At 52.3% G+C, this 17,629-nt stretch overlaps 1 protein-coding gene across 1 annotated transcript; it reads right to left on the bottom strand.

Moving 5' to 3' along the window:
- Window positions 1–1,518: 1,518 nt before the first annotated feature.
- Window positions 1,519–4,907, bottom strand: LOC140492386 (cysteinyl leukotriene receptor 1-like). Its single transcript, XM_072591303.1, has 2 exons — window positions 4,802–4,907; window positions 1,519–2,588 (listed from the first exon to the last, which is right to left on the bottom strand). Exon 2 carries the CDS (start codon window positions 2,542–2,544, stop codon window positions 1,519–1,521), a length of 1,026 nt encoding a protein of 341 aa, XP_072447404.1. The 5' UTR covers window positions 2,545–2,588; window positions 4,802–4,907.
- Window positions 4,908–17,629: the final 12,722 nt, after the last annotated feature.

Here is a 17,629-nt window from a genome sequence, read left to right on the forward strand (position 1 = left end):
AACTGCCAATGTAACACCCTTATTGAAGAAGGGGAGGAGATGAACAGGTCACTAGAGCCTAGTGACCATAATGTGTTAGTGGGAACACGGCCGAGTCGAGGATAAAGGGTGAAACAGCTGAGCACTGAGCAATCCATCCGATCATCAAACAGAGACAGCGTGGTCTCAGGAAGGGGAAGGTGTGTCTGACACTTTTCCAGGTAACAAGCAGGACAGAGAAAGGGGATGCTGAGGATGTAATGTAGTTAGAATTTCTTGACATGACTCAAGTATCAGCTATTCCGCGAATGGCGTTGGAATTGGAACATTAACACGGAGAGGGGATTGGTTAACTCACAGGAGACATGGAGCTGGGATAAGGGAGACCTTTTCGGGCTGGTAACCTGGGACAAGGGGACTGACACAGGGATCAGTGCTGGGGCCACAACGATTTACAATAGAGATCAATGACCCAGAGCAGAAACCTGAACATACAGTTACTGAGTTTGTGAAAGACACAGAAATAGACAGAAAGGCAAGTTGTGAGAATGACACAGAGACTCTGCAGAGGGATCGAGACAGGTTCAGGGAAAGGGCAAAACCTTGGTAGATGGGATAGAGTGTGGGGAAACGTGAGGTTATGGCAGGAAGGAGAGAGGAGTTGAAGATTATTTAAATGGAGAAAGACTGGATTGGGGGGAGGAGGGGGTGTAGGATTTGGAAGCCCTTGTCAATGAATCAAAAAAAAGAACAGAATTTTGTAAAATCTTTCTTATAAAAACAGAACCTATAATTCAATTATCTCTCAGTCCAGTGCAGAGTCTGACTTGATGGACACATGTCGGAGAATAGGAGCTGAACAAGAACCAGATCATTGTTCGACTTGGCTCAGCTTTTGGGTATGGAACATTATTTTAAATAATTCATTCACAGGATTTGGGTATCCCTGGCTGGGCCCAGTACTTCTTGCCCCATCCCTAGTTGCCCCCCTTGAGAAGGTGGGGGTGAGCTGCCTTCTTGACCCGCTGCAGTCCATGTGCTGGAGGGTAGACCCACAATGTCCCTGAGGGAGGGAATCCCAGGATTCTGACCCAGCCACACTGAGGGAACGGTGATATATTCCCAAGTCAGGATGGTGAGGGGCTCGGAGGGGAACTTGCAGGGGGTGGGGTTCCCATGTACCTGCTGCCCCTTGTCCTTCTAGATGGAAGTGGCCGTGGGTTTGGAAGGTGCTGCCTGAGGATCTTTGGTGAGTTTCTGCAGTGCATCTTGTAGCTGGTACACACTGCTGTTACTGAGCGTCGGTGGGTAAGGGAGGGAGGGGGTGTTTGTGGGTGTGGGGCCAATCAAGCGGAGGCTGCTTTGTCCCTGGATGGTGTCGAGCTTCTTGAGTGTTGTTGGAGCTGCCCCCATCCAGGGGCAAGTGGGGAGTATTCCCTCCCCCTCCTGACTTGTACCTTGTAGATGGTGGGACAGGCTTTGGGGGGTATCAGGAGGGGAGTTACTTTCGATCTTAAAGTGTAAACAAAGAGATGTCAATCACTTCTGCTCCTGGCGTGTGCCTGATAGTGGCTCCTGCTCATTGGGGCTTGGTGGGACTGTGGCTGGTGAGTGATCCACAAACACAACACTGCCGGAAGATGCGGATCTCGACTTGAGGATGGTGGAGGTTTTGAGGGTGCTTTGAAAGTTCTCGCCGACAAAGTAGTAGAGGACGGGGTTGAGACAGCTGTTGGCAGCGGCCAGGCAGATAGTCACCACAACAGCTCTCTGCACAAACCAGACAGTGTCGCGGCACACTCCGTCTGTCACGATGTGGAGGTGGATGGTCCGTATGACGTGGTACGGCAGGAAGCAGAACAGGAAGGAGGACATCACGATGATGATCATGTAGGTGGATTTCCTGCGAGTCCGCGTGTTCACCCGCATGGTGCCAGCTGAGCCCATCAGGCGCTGCAGAATGCGAGTGTAGCAAGCCAGGATGGTGAGGAAGGGCAGCAGGAAGCCCACCACAAATGCAAAGTGGTTCATCCGCTGGATCTGAGACCACGACACATTGGATGGTTCGAAGCAGCGGCAGGTCCCGTTCACTGACTTGGAGGAAACGAGAAGGAAGGGGACAGACACCAGGCCGATGAAGAGCCAGATCCCGAGGGTGACCCACAGGGATCTTCTCACTGTGACCACGCTCCGGGACCAAATCGGGTGGAGGATGGAGATGTAGCGGAAGATGCTGAGGGCGGTGAGGAAGAAGATACTGGAGTAGAGGTTCACATAGAAGGCGTAGGTGGTGATCCTGCAGAGAAAGGAGCCAAGTCTCCACTCACGTTGGACATAGTAGATGATTCGATATGGTAACGTTAGAGTGAAGAATAGATCCGAAATGGCCAGGTTGATCATGAAGACCGTGCTCGCCGTCTTACGCTGAGTCAACTTCACAAAGACATACAGAGCGACGGTGTTCCCGATGAAGCCGAGAATCAGAATGGCGCTGTAGGCTCTCACAAACACAGGGAATTTAAACTCCTCATTGCTGCAGTTTGGATTCATGCTGGTCCAGACCATTCTGGGCGCCTGACTCCCTGTCTCAGGCAAGGTGGCACAATTGACTGGAACAGACAAACAGATCGTGCAATCACTTTAAAGAGCTGAGCTGTTCAGAGACTGTCGGCTGGAGGCTGGAAAACCTCAGCATTCACAAGGACAGCTGCCAGTCTTGGAGGGAAGGGGCTTGGTAGCTTTTGTGCAGCTGTGCCCGCCACTGACATGCAGATAAACTGGCACCGAGGAGCTGTTTATGATTAGTGTGTGTGAGTGACCAATTACTAAAAACAAAGTCTCTGCACGTGGAGACAGGTCATTGAAGGAAACGGGTCAGGCAAATGAATTGGCAAAAGATACAGAGAGAGTTAATGGGTAAAGCACTTCTCTGAGTTACGATGCTGTAAAGATGACATCGGTGTATCCTTAGGACCACGGACTCAACAACCCAATTCCCTTCAAGGATGGGGCAAGTACAGACCAACGAGTCCAACACTTGGGGGGGAGGGAAACTATTGGAAAATATTCCAAGAGACAGAATTAATTGTCGCAAGGATAAATCAGGAATAATCACTGTGGCTCCCTCTGGGGGAGATTGAGACAAACATATTGGGTTGAGTTTCTTGGAGGAGGTGACGGGGTGAGTAGGTGAGGGGAGTGCAGCGGATGTAGTCTACGTGGACTTTGGGAACACTCTCCACACGGCAGACTGGTTCAGAAGCTGCAATCCCATGGGATGGAGCTCCCACTGGATCAGAAGCAGAGGTTTAAAGGTTGGCTGTGTGACTGGAAAGCTGTCTCCAGGAGGGTTCCACACACCTCAGGGCTAGCTCCTGCACTGTTTGTGGTGTACATTAATGATCGAGACAATCATGTGAGAGCTGTGGTCATTACCATAACAGGAAAACTGTTGGATGTGGTAAATAGTGAGGAGGAAAGCCTTAGTTAGACACAGACGGTCTGGTCAGACAGGCGGAACAGGGGAAGGGGAATTAAATCCTGAAAAGTGTGGAGCGATGTATTTTGGGAGGATGAACAAGACAAGGGAATACACACTGAACGTGAGCAGCCTCAGATGTACAGAGGATCAGCAGGATCTTGCTGTGCACATCCAAAGATCCTCGTAGGGGGCTAAGGTGGTTCAGGAAGGCACAGTGGACACTTGTCTTTATTAATCAAGACAGGGGGGGTTAGGATGGAGCTGTATATAACGTTAGTTAGGCCCCAGCTGGAGTACAGTGTGCAGTTCTGGTCCCCACACTGGAGGAAGGGTGGGATTGCACTGGAGACGGTGCAGAGGAGATTCACCTGGATGTTCCCAGGGCTGGAGCCAATAGGCCGGAGCCAATCAGGGATGAAGGGAGGGCGGAGCCAATCAGGGATGAAGGGAGGGAGGAGCCAATCAGGGATGAAGGGTGGGAGGAGCCAATCAGGGATGAAGGGAGGGCGGAGCCAATCAGGGATGAAGGGAGGGCGGAGCCAATCAGGGATGAAGGGAGGGTGGAGCCAACAGGGATGAAGGGAGGATGGAGCCAATCAGGGATGAAGGGAGGGAGGAGCCAATCAGGGATGAAGGGTGGGAGGAGCCAATCAGGGATGAAGGGAGGGAGGAGCCAATCAGGGATGAAGGGAGGGTGGAGCCAATCAGGGATGAAGGGAGGCCGGAGCCAATCAGGGATGAAGGGAGGGAGGAGCCAATCAGGGATGAAGGGAGGGAGGAGCCAATCAGGGATGAAGGGAGGGCGGAGCCAATCAGGGATGAAGGGAGGGAGGGGAAGATGGGGCAGGGACAGGTGAGGGGGGAATGTGACTGAGGTGGACAAAGGGGCACCGACAGGATGGACTGGGAGAGAAACCCTTTACTTTTGTAACCGGGCAGGAGCAGGAGGGGATTTGAGGGAAGAATGTTTCACCCAGAGTTATACAGTTTAGAAACAGGCCCTTCGGCCCACTATGTCTATGCTGACCAACAAACGTCAAACTACACTCATTCCATTTCCTTGTTTCTACATGGGAACATGGGAATGAAGAGGGGGAGTGGGTAATTCAGCTCTGTGAGCCCATTCTGCCATTGAACATGACCATGGCTGAACTCATCCTGGTCTCAAACTCTACTCTGCCATTGCCCGTGATCCTGATTTCCATCAGAATCGTATCGTATCGTTTCTTTCTTGAGTCTGTCGATTGGTCCTGCCTCCCCCTGGTCTCTGGGGCAGTGAGTTGCACAGATTGACAATCCTCTGAGAGAAACACTTTCTCCCCCTCTCAGAATTGCACCTACCTGTGTCTGACTCCGTACCTATGGCCTACGCTTCGGGTAGGTCTCTCAGGAAGGCTGAGTGATTCTGGAACCACACGCAGCACTGAACTGACATTCTCAACTGGCTCTTTATACCCCTTCCTTTTTGCCAAAAGGTGGCAAATTTCTCCCTCCCCCCACCCCCCGACTCTCCCCTTCCCTTTAATCCTACCAAAGGATGAAGTTAATTATTTTTCGATAGTTAATAAATGATTCGGTTAGGGCAAAGGTGGGGGAAATCTGGAACTCCCGGCCTGAAAGGGAGGCAGAAACTCTCAAGACCTTTAAGAAGTGCTCGGAGGAGAAGTTGATTTGCCACAGCAAAGAGTGAAGATTCTCATGATGTAGTGACAAGTGTTTACAGCTGAAGCCTAGGAGGCCCACGTTCAAGTCTGGAAGTGTGTCATAACATCTCTGAACAGGTTGGTTCGAAAATATCGACAAAGCTAGAGGCCGCGTACATAGTGGGCTTGGAATAGATAGATAGATGTCTGATGACAGGATGAAGGGACTGTGCTGTGACTGGAGGTTGGAGTGGAAAAGTGGACACAGCGTATTTTTTCAGTCTCCATGAGTTGGATCGCCAGTTGAGATACAGTCTGATCAGAATTCTAACTTCAGGTCTAAAGGTTTTCCGGGAGATCATTCACAGGTTTGGAAAGGAACCAACTGGAGCAAAATATGGAGGGATACCATCAGACTGTCCAAACCATGACGAAGGTGTCAGAAACAGCCCCAGGATTATAGAGTCATAGAGATGTACAGCACAGAAACAGACCCTTCGGCCCAGCGTGGCCATGCTGACCCAGATATCCCAACCCAATCTAGTCCCACCTGCCGGCACCCGTCCCATATCCCTCCAAACCCTTCCTATTCATATACCCATCCAGATGCCTCTTAAATGTTGTCATTGTACCAGCCCCCACCACTGTTGCTCCTAAGGTCTCTTTTATATCTTTCCCCTCTCACCCTAAACTTTTAGTTCTGGACTCCCCACCCTGGGGAAAAGACCTTGTCTATTCACCCTACCCATGTCCCTTATGATGTTATAACCCTCTATAAGGTCACCCCTCAGCCTCCGACGCTCCAGGGAAAGCAGCCCCAGCCTGTTCAGAGTTGGGAGCAAGGTTTCTAATGAGGTTCTGTGCCTGACAGAGCTGCAGCTGAGAACTATAAGAGCCTACTACACTCATCAGATAGTTCCCTTGTAACCAAACTAAATCACAAACGTCCATCTGCTCTCTTTGAGGGGGTGTGAGCTCAGTTTCTGCCAAGACTCCATAATGTCTGGAGTGATTGGGTTGGAGGACAATCTGAGGAGGGTGTCTTAAGTCTTAAAATTCAAATGCACTCAGCCCCAACCACTTCCACTCACACAGTTCACCGGGTTTGGTGGTTTAGAACTTACTGCTGCTGTCTGGAACAGGTAGGGGGAGTTTCTGATCAACAAATTCACTGTGTTTTTGCCCCTTTGTCTTTTACAGTTAACTTGCTGCCGATTGCAGTCCTTGCAAGAGGAAAGTGTGGTGTTTCCCCTCGCACTACTCACTACCTGCTTACGGCAGCTGCTGATCCACTGGTCACCTTCACTGAGGTTATATTCTGGAAATTCCCCTATTATTGTTCCCCTTGGCCTTTCCTGGACACCACTCCTGTGTGCAGTGTTACTACTGGGGCCCTGTCTCGTGCAGCCAGGGACTGCTCTGTCTGGTTCACCATCACTTTCTCCTTTGACCAATTTATGACCATTTATTGTCAGAAGCTAAGAACAAAATATTGCACTGAGAATGGCTGTAGAAACAACCTGCATCCTGCTCTTTCTGAAAAGCATCTCCTTCTATTTTCAATATGAACCTCACAGTCACAATAGACAATGTGCTATTCTACTGTGAAATAAAGTCAAGCTCCTTTACTGACACTTGGTGGGTGGTATTAGATTGGCTTGATAGAGCTTTAACCCCTTTACTGCCACTCACTTTAACTCTGTTGCTCAATGCTCTTAACGGTCAGACACATTTTAGTGACCAGTCGAGTCCGGAAGAGGCTGAGGGGCGAGAGCGAAGGAGGGAATCTGCAGATGGAGAGCAGAAGGAAGGCTGTGATTTTGCTCGTCACCATCTCTGGGAGCTCCATCCTCCTGCGGTTAGTCTGATGTAGATTTCTTACATTAGGTCACCCAAGGGATTAATCCTGAGGATGACCCACCTTTTCGAGATCAGTTCACAGGGATGGTTATGTGCAGCCGATCCTAACCTGCTGCACAAGCACATCTATTTACACAGCAACATGGTCCTGATCCAGAGTGAAGATAAGTAATGCAGTAAAATCTCTGCTTTCACAAACTGCTTACTATATAAAGACCGAAATAAAACCCCTCAGTGATGCCCAGAGGGGGATCCAATTGCTTCCAGACCATGATTTTTAAAAAAATTCATTTGTAGTGTGGGCATCGCTGGCTGGGCCCAGCATTTATCACCCTGTCCCTAGTTGCCCCCCTTGAGAAGGTGGGGGTGAGCTGCCTTCTTGACCCACTGCAGTCCATGTGCTGGAGGGTAGACCCACAATGTCCCTGAGGGAGGGAATCCCAGGATTCGGACCCAGCCACACTGAGGGAACGGTGATATATTCCCAAGTCAGGATGGTGAGGGGCTCGGAGGGGAACTTGCAGGGGGTGGGGTTCCCATGTATCTGCTGCCCCTTGTCCTTCTAGATGGAAGTGGCCGTGGGTTTGGAAGGTGCTGCCTGAGGATCTTTGGTGAGTTTCTTGGGACAAAGCATTTTTTTAAAACGATTGCTGTTCCAGAGGATCCTCAAATAAATCCACTTGGTTTAGTCCATTGGAAATGGTCTAAGGTCCATGTGAGAAGAGAGATCCATTAAAACTAATTAGGGAGAAGGTCTGGAACCAGAAGGGCAAAATTCCAATCTTAGATTCCATCTTCATGTTTCCTGGAGCATGTGTACAGTTAACAGGAAGGTCCTAGGGAGTGTTGCTGAACAAAGAGACCTTGGAGTGCAGGTTCATAGCTCCTTGAAAGTGGAGTTGCAGGTAGATAGGATAGTGAAGAAGGTGTTTGGTATGCTTTCCTTTATTGGTCAGAGTATTGTGTACAGGAGTTGGGAGGTCATGTTGCAGCCGTACAGGACATTGGTTAGGTCACTGTTAGAATATTGCGTGCAATTCTGGTCTCCTTCCTATCGGAAAGATGTTGTGAAACTTGAAAGGGTTCAGAAAAGATTTACAAGGATGTTGCCAGGGTTGGAGGAGCTGAGCTACAGGGAGAGGCTGAACAGGCTGGAGCTGTTTTCCCTGGAGCGTTGGAGGCTGAGGGGTGAACTTATAGAGGTTTACTAAATTATGAGGGGCATTATTGGATAAATAGGCAAAGTCTTTTCCCTGGGTGGGGGAGTCCAGAACTAGAGGGCATAGGTTTAGGTTGAGAGGGGAAAGATATAAAAGAGACCTAAGGGGCAACTTTTTCACACAGAGGGTGGTACGTATATGGAATGAGCTGCCAGAGGATGTGGTGGAGGCTGGTACAATTACAACATTTAAAATGTATATGAATAGGAAGAGTTCAGAGGGATATGGGCCAAGTGCTGGCAAATAGGACTAGATTTTTTTCGGATATCTGGTCAGCATGGCCGGGTTGGGCCGAAGGGTCTGTTTCTGTGCTGTACATCTCCGTGACACTGGTGAGACTCTGTCTGGACTACTGTGAAGCGTATTGGTTGCTCTATTTGAGGAAGGATGTATATAGATCGATAACAGTACACAGGGAGGATAGCTTGACCAGTAAACACAGACACTCAGCAGGTCTGACAGCATCTGTAATGGCACAGACAGACAGCACATCTCTGAACCCAGACAGGACACACAAACGACTTGAAATGTGAATGCTGTTTCTGTCTTTACAGAGAGTGCTGCACCTCCTGAGTACCTCCTGCACTTTATGTTTCTATTTCAGACTGCCCAAATATACAAGTACACTGTTTCTGTTCCCCGAGGCAGACAGCTCGAGTCGATGGGTTGGGAATGAGGAGAGGATGGCTTATATTTCCTGCAGTCTGGAAGAGGCAGAACCAACTTGGACAAATCATGTGACACCCTGAGGGGGGGGGGGGGGGGGTGGGGCGGGGGAAAGGGGGAAGAGGATCACTCATCCTGTGGGAAAATCAAGACACCCTCATCTCTGTAACCCCCTCCAGCCCCTACACCCCCTCCCTATCTCTGTAACCCCCTCCAGCCCCTACACCCCCTCCCTATCTCTGTAACCCCCTCCAGCCCCTACACCCCCTCCCTATCTCTGTAACCCCCTCCAGCCCCTACACCCCCTCCCTATCTCTGTAACCCCCTCCAGCCCCTACACCCCCTCCCTATCTCTGTAACCCCCTCCAGCCCCTACACCCCCTCCCTATCTCTGTAACCCCCTCCTGCCCCTACACCCCCTCCCTACCTCTGTAACCCCCTCCAGCCCCTACACCCCCTCCCTATCTCTGTAACCCCCTCTAGCCCCTACACCCCCTCCCTATCTCTGCAACCCCCTCAGACTCCTACACTCCCTCCCTATCTCTATAACCCACTCTAGCCCCTACACCCCCTCCCTATCTCTGTAACCCCCTCCAACCCCTACACCCCCCTCCCTATCTCTGTAACGCCCTCCAACCTCTACACCCCCTCCCTATCTCTGTAACCCCCTCTAGCCCCTACACCCCCTCCCTATCTCTGTAACCCTCTCCAACCCCTAACTCCCTCCCTATCTCTATAACCCACTCTAGCCCCTACACCCCCTCCCTATCTCTGTAACCCCCTCCAACCCCTACACCCCCCTCCCTATCTCTGTAACCCCCTCTAGCCCCTACACCCCCTCCCTATCTCTGTAACCCCCTCCAGCCCCTACACCCCCTCCCTATCTCTGTAACCCCCTCCAGCCCCTACACCCCCTCCCTATCTCTGCAACCCCCTCCAGCCCCTACACCCCCTCCCTATCTCTGTAACCCCCTCCAGCCCCTACACCCCCTCCCTATCTCTGTAACCCCCTCCAGCCCCTACACCCCCTCCCTATCTCTGTAACCCCCTCTAGCCCCTACACCCCCTCCCTATCTCTGCAACCCCCTCAGACTCCTACACTCCCTCCCTATCTCTATAACCCACTCTAGCCCCTACACCCCCTCCCTATCTCTGTAACCCCCTCCAACCCCTACACCCCCCTCACTATCTCTGTAACGCCCTCCAACCTCTACACCCCCTCCCTATCACTGTAACCCCCTCTAGCCCCTACACCCCCTCCCTATCTCTGTAACCCTCTCCAACCCCTACACCCCCCTTCCTATCTCTGTAACCCCCTCTAGCCCCTACACCCCCTCCCTATCTCTGTAACCCCCTCCAGCCCCTACACCCCCTCCCTATCTCTGTAACCCCCTCCAGCCCCTATACCCCCTCTCTATCTCTGTAACCCCCTCCAGCCCCTACACCCCCTCCCTATCTCTGCAACCCCCTCCAGCCCCTACACCCCCTCCCTATCTCTGTAACCCCCTCCAGCCCCGACAATCCCTCCCTATCTCTGTAACCCCCTCCTGCCCCTACACCCCCTCCCTAACTCTGTAACCCCCTCCTGCCCCTACACCCCCTCCCTAACTCTGTAACCCCCTCCTGCCCCTACACCCCCTCCCTATCTCTGTAACCCCCTCCAGCCCCTACACCCCCTCCCTATCTCTGTAACCTCCTCCAGCCCCTACACCCCCTCCCTATCTCTGTAACCTCCTCCAGCCCCTACACCCCCTCCCTATCTCTGTAACCCCCTCCAGCCCCTACACCCCCACCCTATCTCTGTAACCTCCTCCAGCCCCTACACCCCCTCCCTATCTCTGTAACCCCCTCCAGCCCCTACACCCTCTCCCTATCTCTGTAACCCATTCTAGCCCCTACACCCCCTCCCTATCTCTGTAACCCCCTCCAACCCCTACACCCCCTCCCTGTCTCTGTAACGCCCTCCAACCTCTACACCCCCCTCCCTATCTCTGTAACCCCCTCCAAACCCTACACCCCCTCCCTATCTCTGTAACCCCCTCCAACTCCTACACCCCCTCCCTATCTCTGTAACCCTCTCCATCCCCTACACCCCCCTCCCTATCTCTGTAACCCCCTCCAGCCCCTACACCCCCTCCCTATCTCTGTAACCTCCTCCAGCCCCTACACCCCCTCCCTATCTCTGTAACCTCCTCCAGCTCCTACACCCCCTCCCTATCTCTGTAACCCCCTCCAGCCCCTACACCCCCTCCCTATCTCTGTAACCTCCTCCAGCCCCTACACCCCCTCCCTATCTCTGTAACCCCCTCTAGCCCCTATACCCCCTCCCTATCTCTGCAACCCCCTCCGACTCCTACACTCCCTCCCTATCTCTGTAACCCACTGTAGCCCCTACACCCCCTCCCTATCTCTGTAACCCCCTCCAACCCCTACACCCCCCTCCCTATCTTTGTAACGCCCTCCAACCTCTACACCCCCTCCCTATCTCTGTAACCCCCTCGAGCCCCTACACTCCCTCCCTATCTCTGTAACCCTCTCCAACCCCTACACCCCCCTCCCTATCTCTGTAACCCCCTCTAGTCCCTACACCCCCTCCCTATCTCTGTAACCCCCTCCAGCCCCTACACCCCCTCCCTATCTCTGTAACTCCCCTCCAGCCCCTATACCCCCTCTCTATCTCTGTAACCCCCTCCAGCCCCTACACCCCCTCCCTATCTCTGCAACCCCCTCCAGCCCCTACACACCCTCCCTATCTCTGTAACCTCCTCCAGCCTCTACACCCCCTCCCTATCTCTGTAACCCCCTCCAGCCCCTACACCCCCTCCCTATCTCTGTAACCCCCTCCAGCCCCTACACCCCCTCCCTATCTCTGTAACTCCCCTCCAGCCCCTACACCCCCTCCCTATCTCTGTAACCCCCTCCAGCCCCTACACCCCCTCCCTATCTCTGTAACTCCTCTCCAGCCCCTACACCCCCTCCCTATCTCTGTAACTCCCCTCCAGCCCCTATACCCCCTCTCTATCTCTGTAACCTCCTCCAGCCCCTACACCCCCTCCCTATCTCTGTAACCCCCTCCAGCCCCTACACCCCCTCCCTATCTCTGTAACCCCCTCCAGCCCCTACACCCCCTCCCTATCTCTGTAACCCCCTCCATCCCTCCCTATCTCTGTAACCCCCTCCAGCCCCTACACCCCCTCCCTATCTCTGTAACCCCCTCCATCCCTCCCTATCTCTGTAACCCCCTCCAGCCCCTACACACCCTCCCTATCTCTATAACCCCCTCCAGCCCTTACACCCCCTCCCTATCTCTGTAACCCCCTCCAGCCCCTACACCCCCTCCCTATCTCTGTAACCCCCTCCATCCCTCCCTATCTCTGTAACCCCCTCCAGCCCCTACACACCCTCCCTATCTCTGTAACCCCCTCCAGCCCTGGGTGTGGACAAACCTGGTCTATCATTTTCTGCCTTCACCAAGAGAGTGAGATTGATGGAAACCTGACCCTTACCTGAGACAGTTGCTGTGCGACCCAGCAGTTGGACACACTCCAGCCTGAAGCTTCTCTGCTCTGGAACATCCAGCAGCGAGACAGGACACAGGGTGACTCTCACGCCTGCTTGTAATTGTTGTTCGGAGGGTGTCTTGCAGCTGCTGGGGAGGAGGAAATGACTGTGTGAGAAAGAGAAAGAGGGAGACCGAATCTGGTTATGCCATCTGATAATATCAATGGTGGAAATGTCAAAACAAGAGTGGGGTGGGGGGGGGGGGAAGGGGAAGGTCAAAATGATTTTAAAATAGCAGTCTGCCGCTTTGATAAGATTTCTGACCAGACTTCGCCAGGACAAAGACAGAGAACGTTGGAGAATCTCAGGTGGTGTGTCAGGAGACAGTTGACAACTCGGGTCAGGTATGACTCTTCCTCAGAGGTGTCTGGGTGCCAGAAATCGACTGGACATTTCAGGATCTCCCAGTGGGTTTCACTTGAGATCGTGCAGCGGATACACTTTAGGATCTCCCAGTGGGTCCAACACTCCGGGATCTCCCAATGGGTCCAACACTCCGTAATCTCCCAGTGGGTCCAACACTCCGGGATCTCCCAATGGGTCCAACACTCCGGGGTGTCCCAGTGGGACCAACACTCCGGGATCTCCCAATGGGTCCAACACTCCGGGGTCTCCCAGTGGGTCCAACACTCCGGGGTCTCCCAGTGGGTCCCACACTCCGGGGTCTCCCAATGGGTCCAACATTCCCGAATCTCCCAGTGGGTCCAACACTCCGGGGTCTCCCAATGGGTCCAACATTCCCGAATCTCCCAGTGGGTTCAACACTCCGGGGTCTCCCAATGGGTCCAACACTCCCAAATCTCCCAATGGGTCCAACACTCCCGAATCTCCCAGTGGGTCCAACATTCCAGGGTCTCCCAATGGGTCCAACACTCCCGAATCTCCCAGTGGGTCCAACACTCCGGAATCTCCCAATGGGTCCAACACTCCCGAATCTCCCAGTGGGTCCAACACTCCGGGGCCTCCCAATGGGTCCAACACTCCGGGGTCTCCCAATGGGTCCAACACTCCGGGGTCTCCCAGTGGGTCCAACACTCCGGGGTCTCCCAGTGGGTCCAAAACTCTGGGATCTCCCAGTGGGTCCAACACTCCAGGGTCTCCCAATGGGTCCAACATTCCGGAATCTCCCAATGGGTCCAACACTCTGGGGTATCCCAGTGGGTCCAACACTCTGGGATCTCCCAGTGGGTCCAACACTCCGGAATCTCCCAATGGGTCCAACACTCCCGGATCTCCCAGTGGGTCCAACACTCCGGGATCTCCCAGTGGGTCCAACACTCCGGGATCTCCCAGTGGGTCCAACACTCTGGGATCTCCCAGTGGGTCCAACACTCTGGGATCTCCCAGTGGGTCCAACACTCCAGGATCTCCCAATGGGTCCAACACTCCGGGATCTCCCAATGGGTCCAACACTCTGGGGTATCCCAATGGGTCCAACACTCTGGGATCTCCCAGTGGGTCCAAAACTCTGGGATCTCCCAATGGGTCCAACACTCCGGGATCTCCCAGTGGGTCCAACATTCCGGGGTCTCCCAGTGGGTCCAACACTCCGGGGTCTCCCAGTGGGTCCAACACTCCGGGATCTCCCAATGGGTCCAACACTCCGGGGTCTCCCAGTGGGTCCAACACTCCGGGGTCTCCCAATGGGTCCAACACTCCGGGGTCTCCCAGTGGGTCCAATACTCCGGGATCTCCCAGTGGGTCCAACACTCCGGGATCTCCCAGTGGGTCCAACATTCCGGGGTCTCCCAGTGGGACCAACACTCCGGGGTCTCCCAGTGGGTCCAACACTCCGGGATCTCCCAATGGGTCCAACATTCCGGGGTCTCCCAGTGGGTCCAACACTCCGGGATCTCCCAGTGGGTCCAACACTCCGGGATCTCCCAGTGGGTCCAACACTCCGGGATCTCCCAGTGGGTCCAACATTCCGGGATCTCCCAATGGGTCCAACACTCCGGAATCTCCCAGTGGGTCCAACACTCCGGAATCTCCCAGTGGGTTCACCAGTTCAGGATCTCTCACTCGTTGGATTGATGTTTAGATTCTCTCTCTTTGGAGATGGTTATGGCCTGGGATTTATGTGGTGTGAATGTTCCTTGCCCCTTGTCAGCCCAAACCTGGATATTGTCCAGATCTTGCTGCATTTAAACTGCTTCAGTCTCTGAGGGAGCAGGGTGAATGGTGCTGAACACTGTACAATCATCGGTGAGTATCCCCACTTCGGACCTTCTGATGGAGGGAAGGTGATTGATGAAGCAGCTGAAGATGGTTGGGTCAAGGGCACTCCCCTGAGGGACTCCTGCAGAGATGGTCTGGAGCTGAGGGGACTGACCCTCCAACAACCACCACCACCTTCCCAAGTGCCAGGTATGACTCCAACCAGTGGAGAGTTTGTCCCCTGGATTCCCATTTTGCCAGGACTCTGTGATGCCACACTCGGTTGAATAAGGTTTTGACGTCAAGGGCGGTCAGTATCAACACCTTTGGCCATGTTTCACACGAAGGCTGTCATAAGGTGATTTATTTGATTTGATTTATTATTGTCACGTGTACTGAGATACAGTGAAAAGTTGTGTTTCGTGTGTAGTACAGGCAGATCAGACCATACAAAGTGGGAAGAGAACAGAGCGAGGAATACAACATTACTGCTGCAGAGAAGGTGCACAGAGAGAGAGCGAGCAAGGTCAACATTAAGTTTACAATTTGAAAGGTCCATTCCAAAGTCTAATAACAGCGGGGAGGAAGCTGTTCTTGAAACTGTTGGTGGGTGTGTGTGTGTGTGTGTGTGTGTTGAAGCTTCTGTATCGTCTGCCTGATGGAAGAGATTATAATCGGTCTGGGAAGGGTCTCTCTCTGGTAAGGTTGGCTGCCTTTCTGCAGCGTCAGGAACTGTAGGTGGAGTCGATGAATGGACTGGGCTGTGTTCACAACTCTCTGGTTTCATACGGTCCTGAGCACAGCAGTCGCCACACCAAGGTGTGCGCCATCTGATCGGAATGCTTTCAATCTGCTTTCAAAGGCGTGAAAGTTCTGCTCAGCAGTTTCCTTAAATTCTGGGACCTTTGCTTATCTGTCTCATGCCCCTGATGTGTTTGCAACAATATAGATTTCTTCACTGGGTCACAATCCCAGTAAATTCTCTCTGACAGTGCAATCTAACTTTCCTGTTCTTTACCTGTCAACTAACGCGGCAAAAGGAATATCCAATCCTCAAAGAACACAGAGAAGTAACTGCAGAGTCCAGGCCCTTCAGCCCACAATGTCGTGACAAGTATTTCCCTTAATCTCAGACCACCCTCACCTACACACCCCTCAATTTACTGACCACCCTCACCTACACACCCCTCAATTTACTGACCACCCTCACCTACACACCCCTCAATTTACTGACCACCCTCACCTACACACCCCTCAATTGACTGATCACCCTCACCTACACACCCCTCAATTGACTGATCACCCTCACCTACACACCCCTCAATTTACTGTCCACCCTCACCTACACACCCCTCAATTTACTGTCCACCCTCACCTACACACCCCTCAATTTACTGACCACCCTCACCTACACACTCCTCAATTTACTGACCACCCTCACCTACACACTCCTCAATTTACTGACCACCCTCACCTACACACCCCTCAATTTACTGACCACCCTCACCTACACACCCCTCAATTTACTGACCACCCTCACCTACACACTCCTCAATTTACTGATCACCCTCACCTACACACCCCTCAATTTACTGACCACCCTCACCTACACACCCCTCAATTTACTGACCACCCTCACCTACACACTCCTCAATTTACTGATCACCCTCACCTACACACCCCTCAATTTACTGACCACCCTCACCTACACACCCCTCAATTTACTGACCACCGTTATTATGCCTCTCATTACCTTGTACACCTCTATCAAGTCACCTCTCTTGTTCCTTCTCTCCAGTGTGAAAAACCCAAGCTCCCTCAATGTCTCTTCATTAATGAAGCTCTCTAATCCAGGCAGCATCCTGGTAAATCTCCTCTGCACTCTCTCTAATCTTCCTAGAATGAGGTAACCAGAAGTGGATACACTATTCCAGTTGTGGTCGAACCAGAGTTTTATAGAGCTGCAGTAAAACCTTGTGGCTCTTAAACTCAATCCCCTTGTTAATGAAAGCCAAAACACCATAAGCCTTCTTAACAACCCCATCAATTCTGGTGGTAACTTTGAAGGATCTACATACATTGACCACAAGATCCCACCATTCCACCACACTGCCGAGAATCCTGTCTTTAACCCTGTCATCAGCATTCAAATTTGACCTTCCAAAATGAATCACTTCAGATTTATCCAGGTTGAACTCCATCTGCCACTTCTCAGCCCAGCTCTGCATCCTGTCAATGTCATGTTGTAGCCTGCAACAGCCCTCGACACTATCTACAACACCCCAACGACCTTTGTGTCATCGGCAAACTTCCTAACCCACCCTCCCACTTCTTCATCCAAGTCATTTATAAAAACTACAAAGAGCAGAGGCCCAAGAACAGATCCCTGCGGGACACCACTGGTCACCGAGCTCCAGGCAGAATACCTTCCATCCACTACCACTCACTGTCTTCTTTCGGCCAGACAATTCTGTCTGCAGACAGCCACATTCCCCTGTATCCCTTACCTCCTAACTTTCTCAATGAGCCTACCGTGGGGAACCTTATCAAATGCCTCACTGAAATCCATATACACCACATCCACGGCTCGACCTTCGTCAGCTTGTCTCATCACATCCTCAAGGAACTCAATAAGGCTTGTGAGGCAAGACCTGCCCCTCACAAAGCCACACTGACTATCGCTAATCAAACTATGTTTTTCCAAATAATCATAAATCCAATCTCTGAGCATCCTTTCCAGTCCCTTGTTTATCACAGACATAAGAGCGACTGGTCGGTCATTCCCAGGGATTTCTCTATTCCGTATCTTTTGCCCCCATTAATTTGCTTTGCCATTTTCACAACAATAACTCCACATAATTTTCCTCAAGTTCTGGCAGGGTCTGTGCAAATCTGCACGTTTCATTCTGGGACTTGCAATTCTGATTGTGATTCTCCCCACCTGAACCAGCATCAGTATCAGACAGCACCACTTTCAGATCATGGGCATATTCTTTGTTCCCATTCCCTTTGCATTTCGAATTCGGATAGATAACACTATTCACAAAAATCCTAAGGCCCTC

This window comes from Chiloscyllium punctatum, chromosome 21 (genome assembly GCF_047496795.1).
Source record: "Chiloscyllium punctatum isolate Juve2018m chromosome 21, sChiPun1.3, whole genome shotgun sequence".
Classification (NCBI taxonomy): domain Eukaryota; kingdom Metazoa; phylum Chordata; class Chondrichthyes; order Orectolobiformes; family Hemiscylliidae; genus Chiloscyllium; species Chiloscyllium punctatum.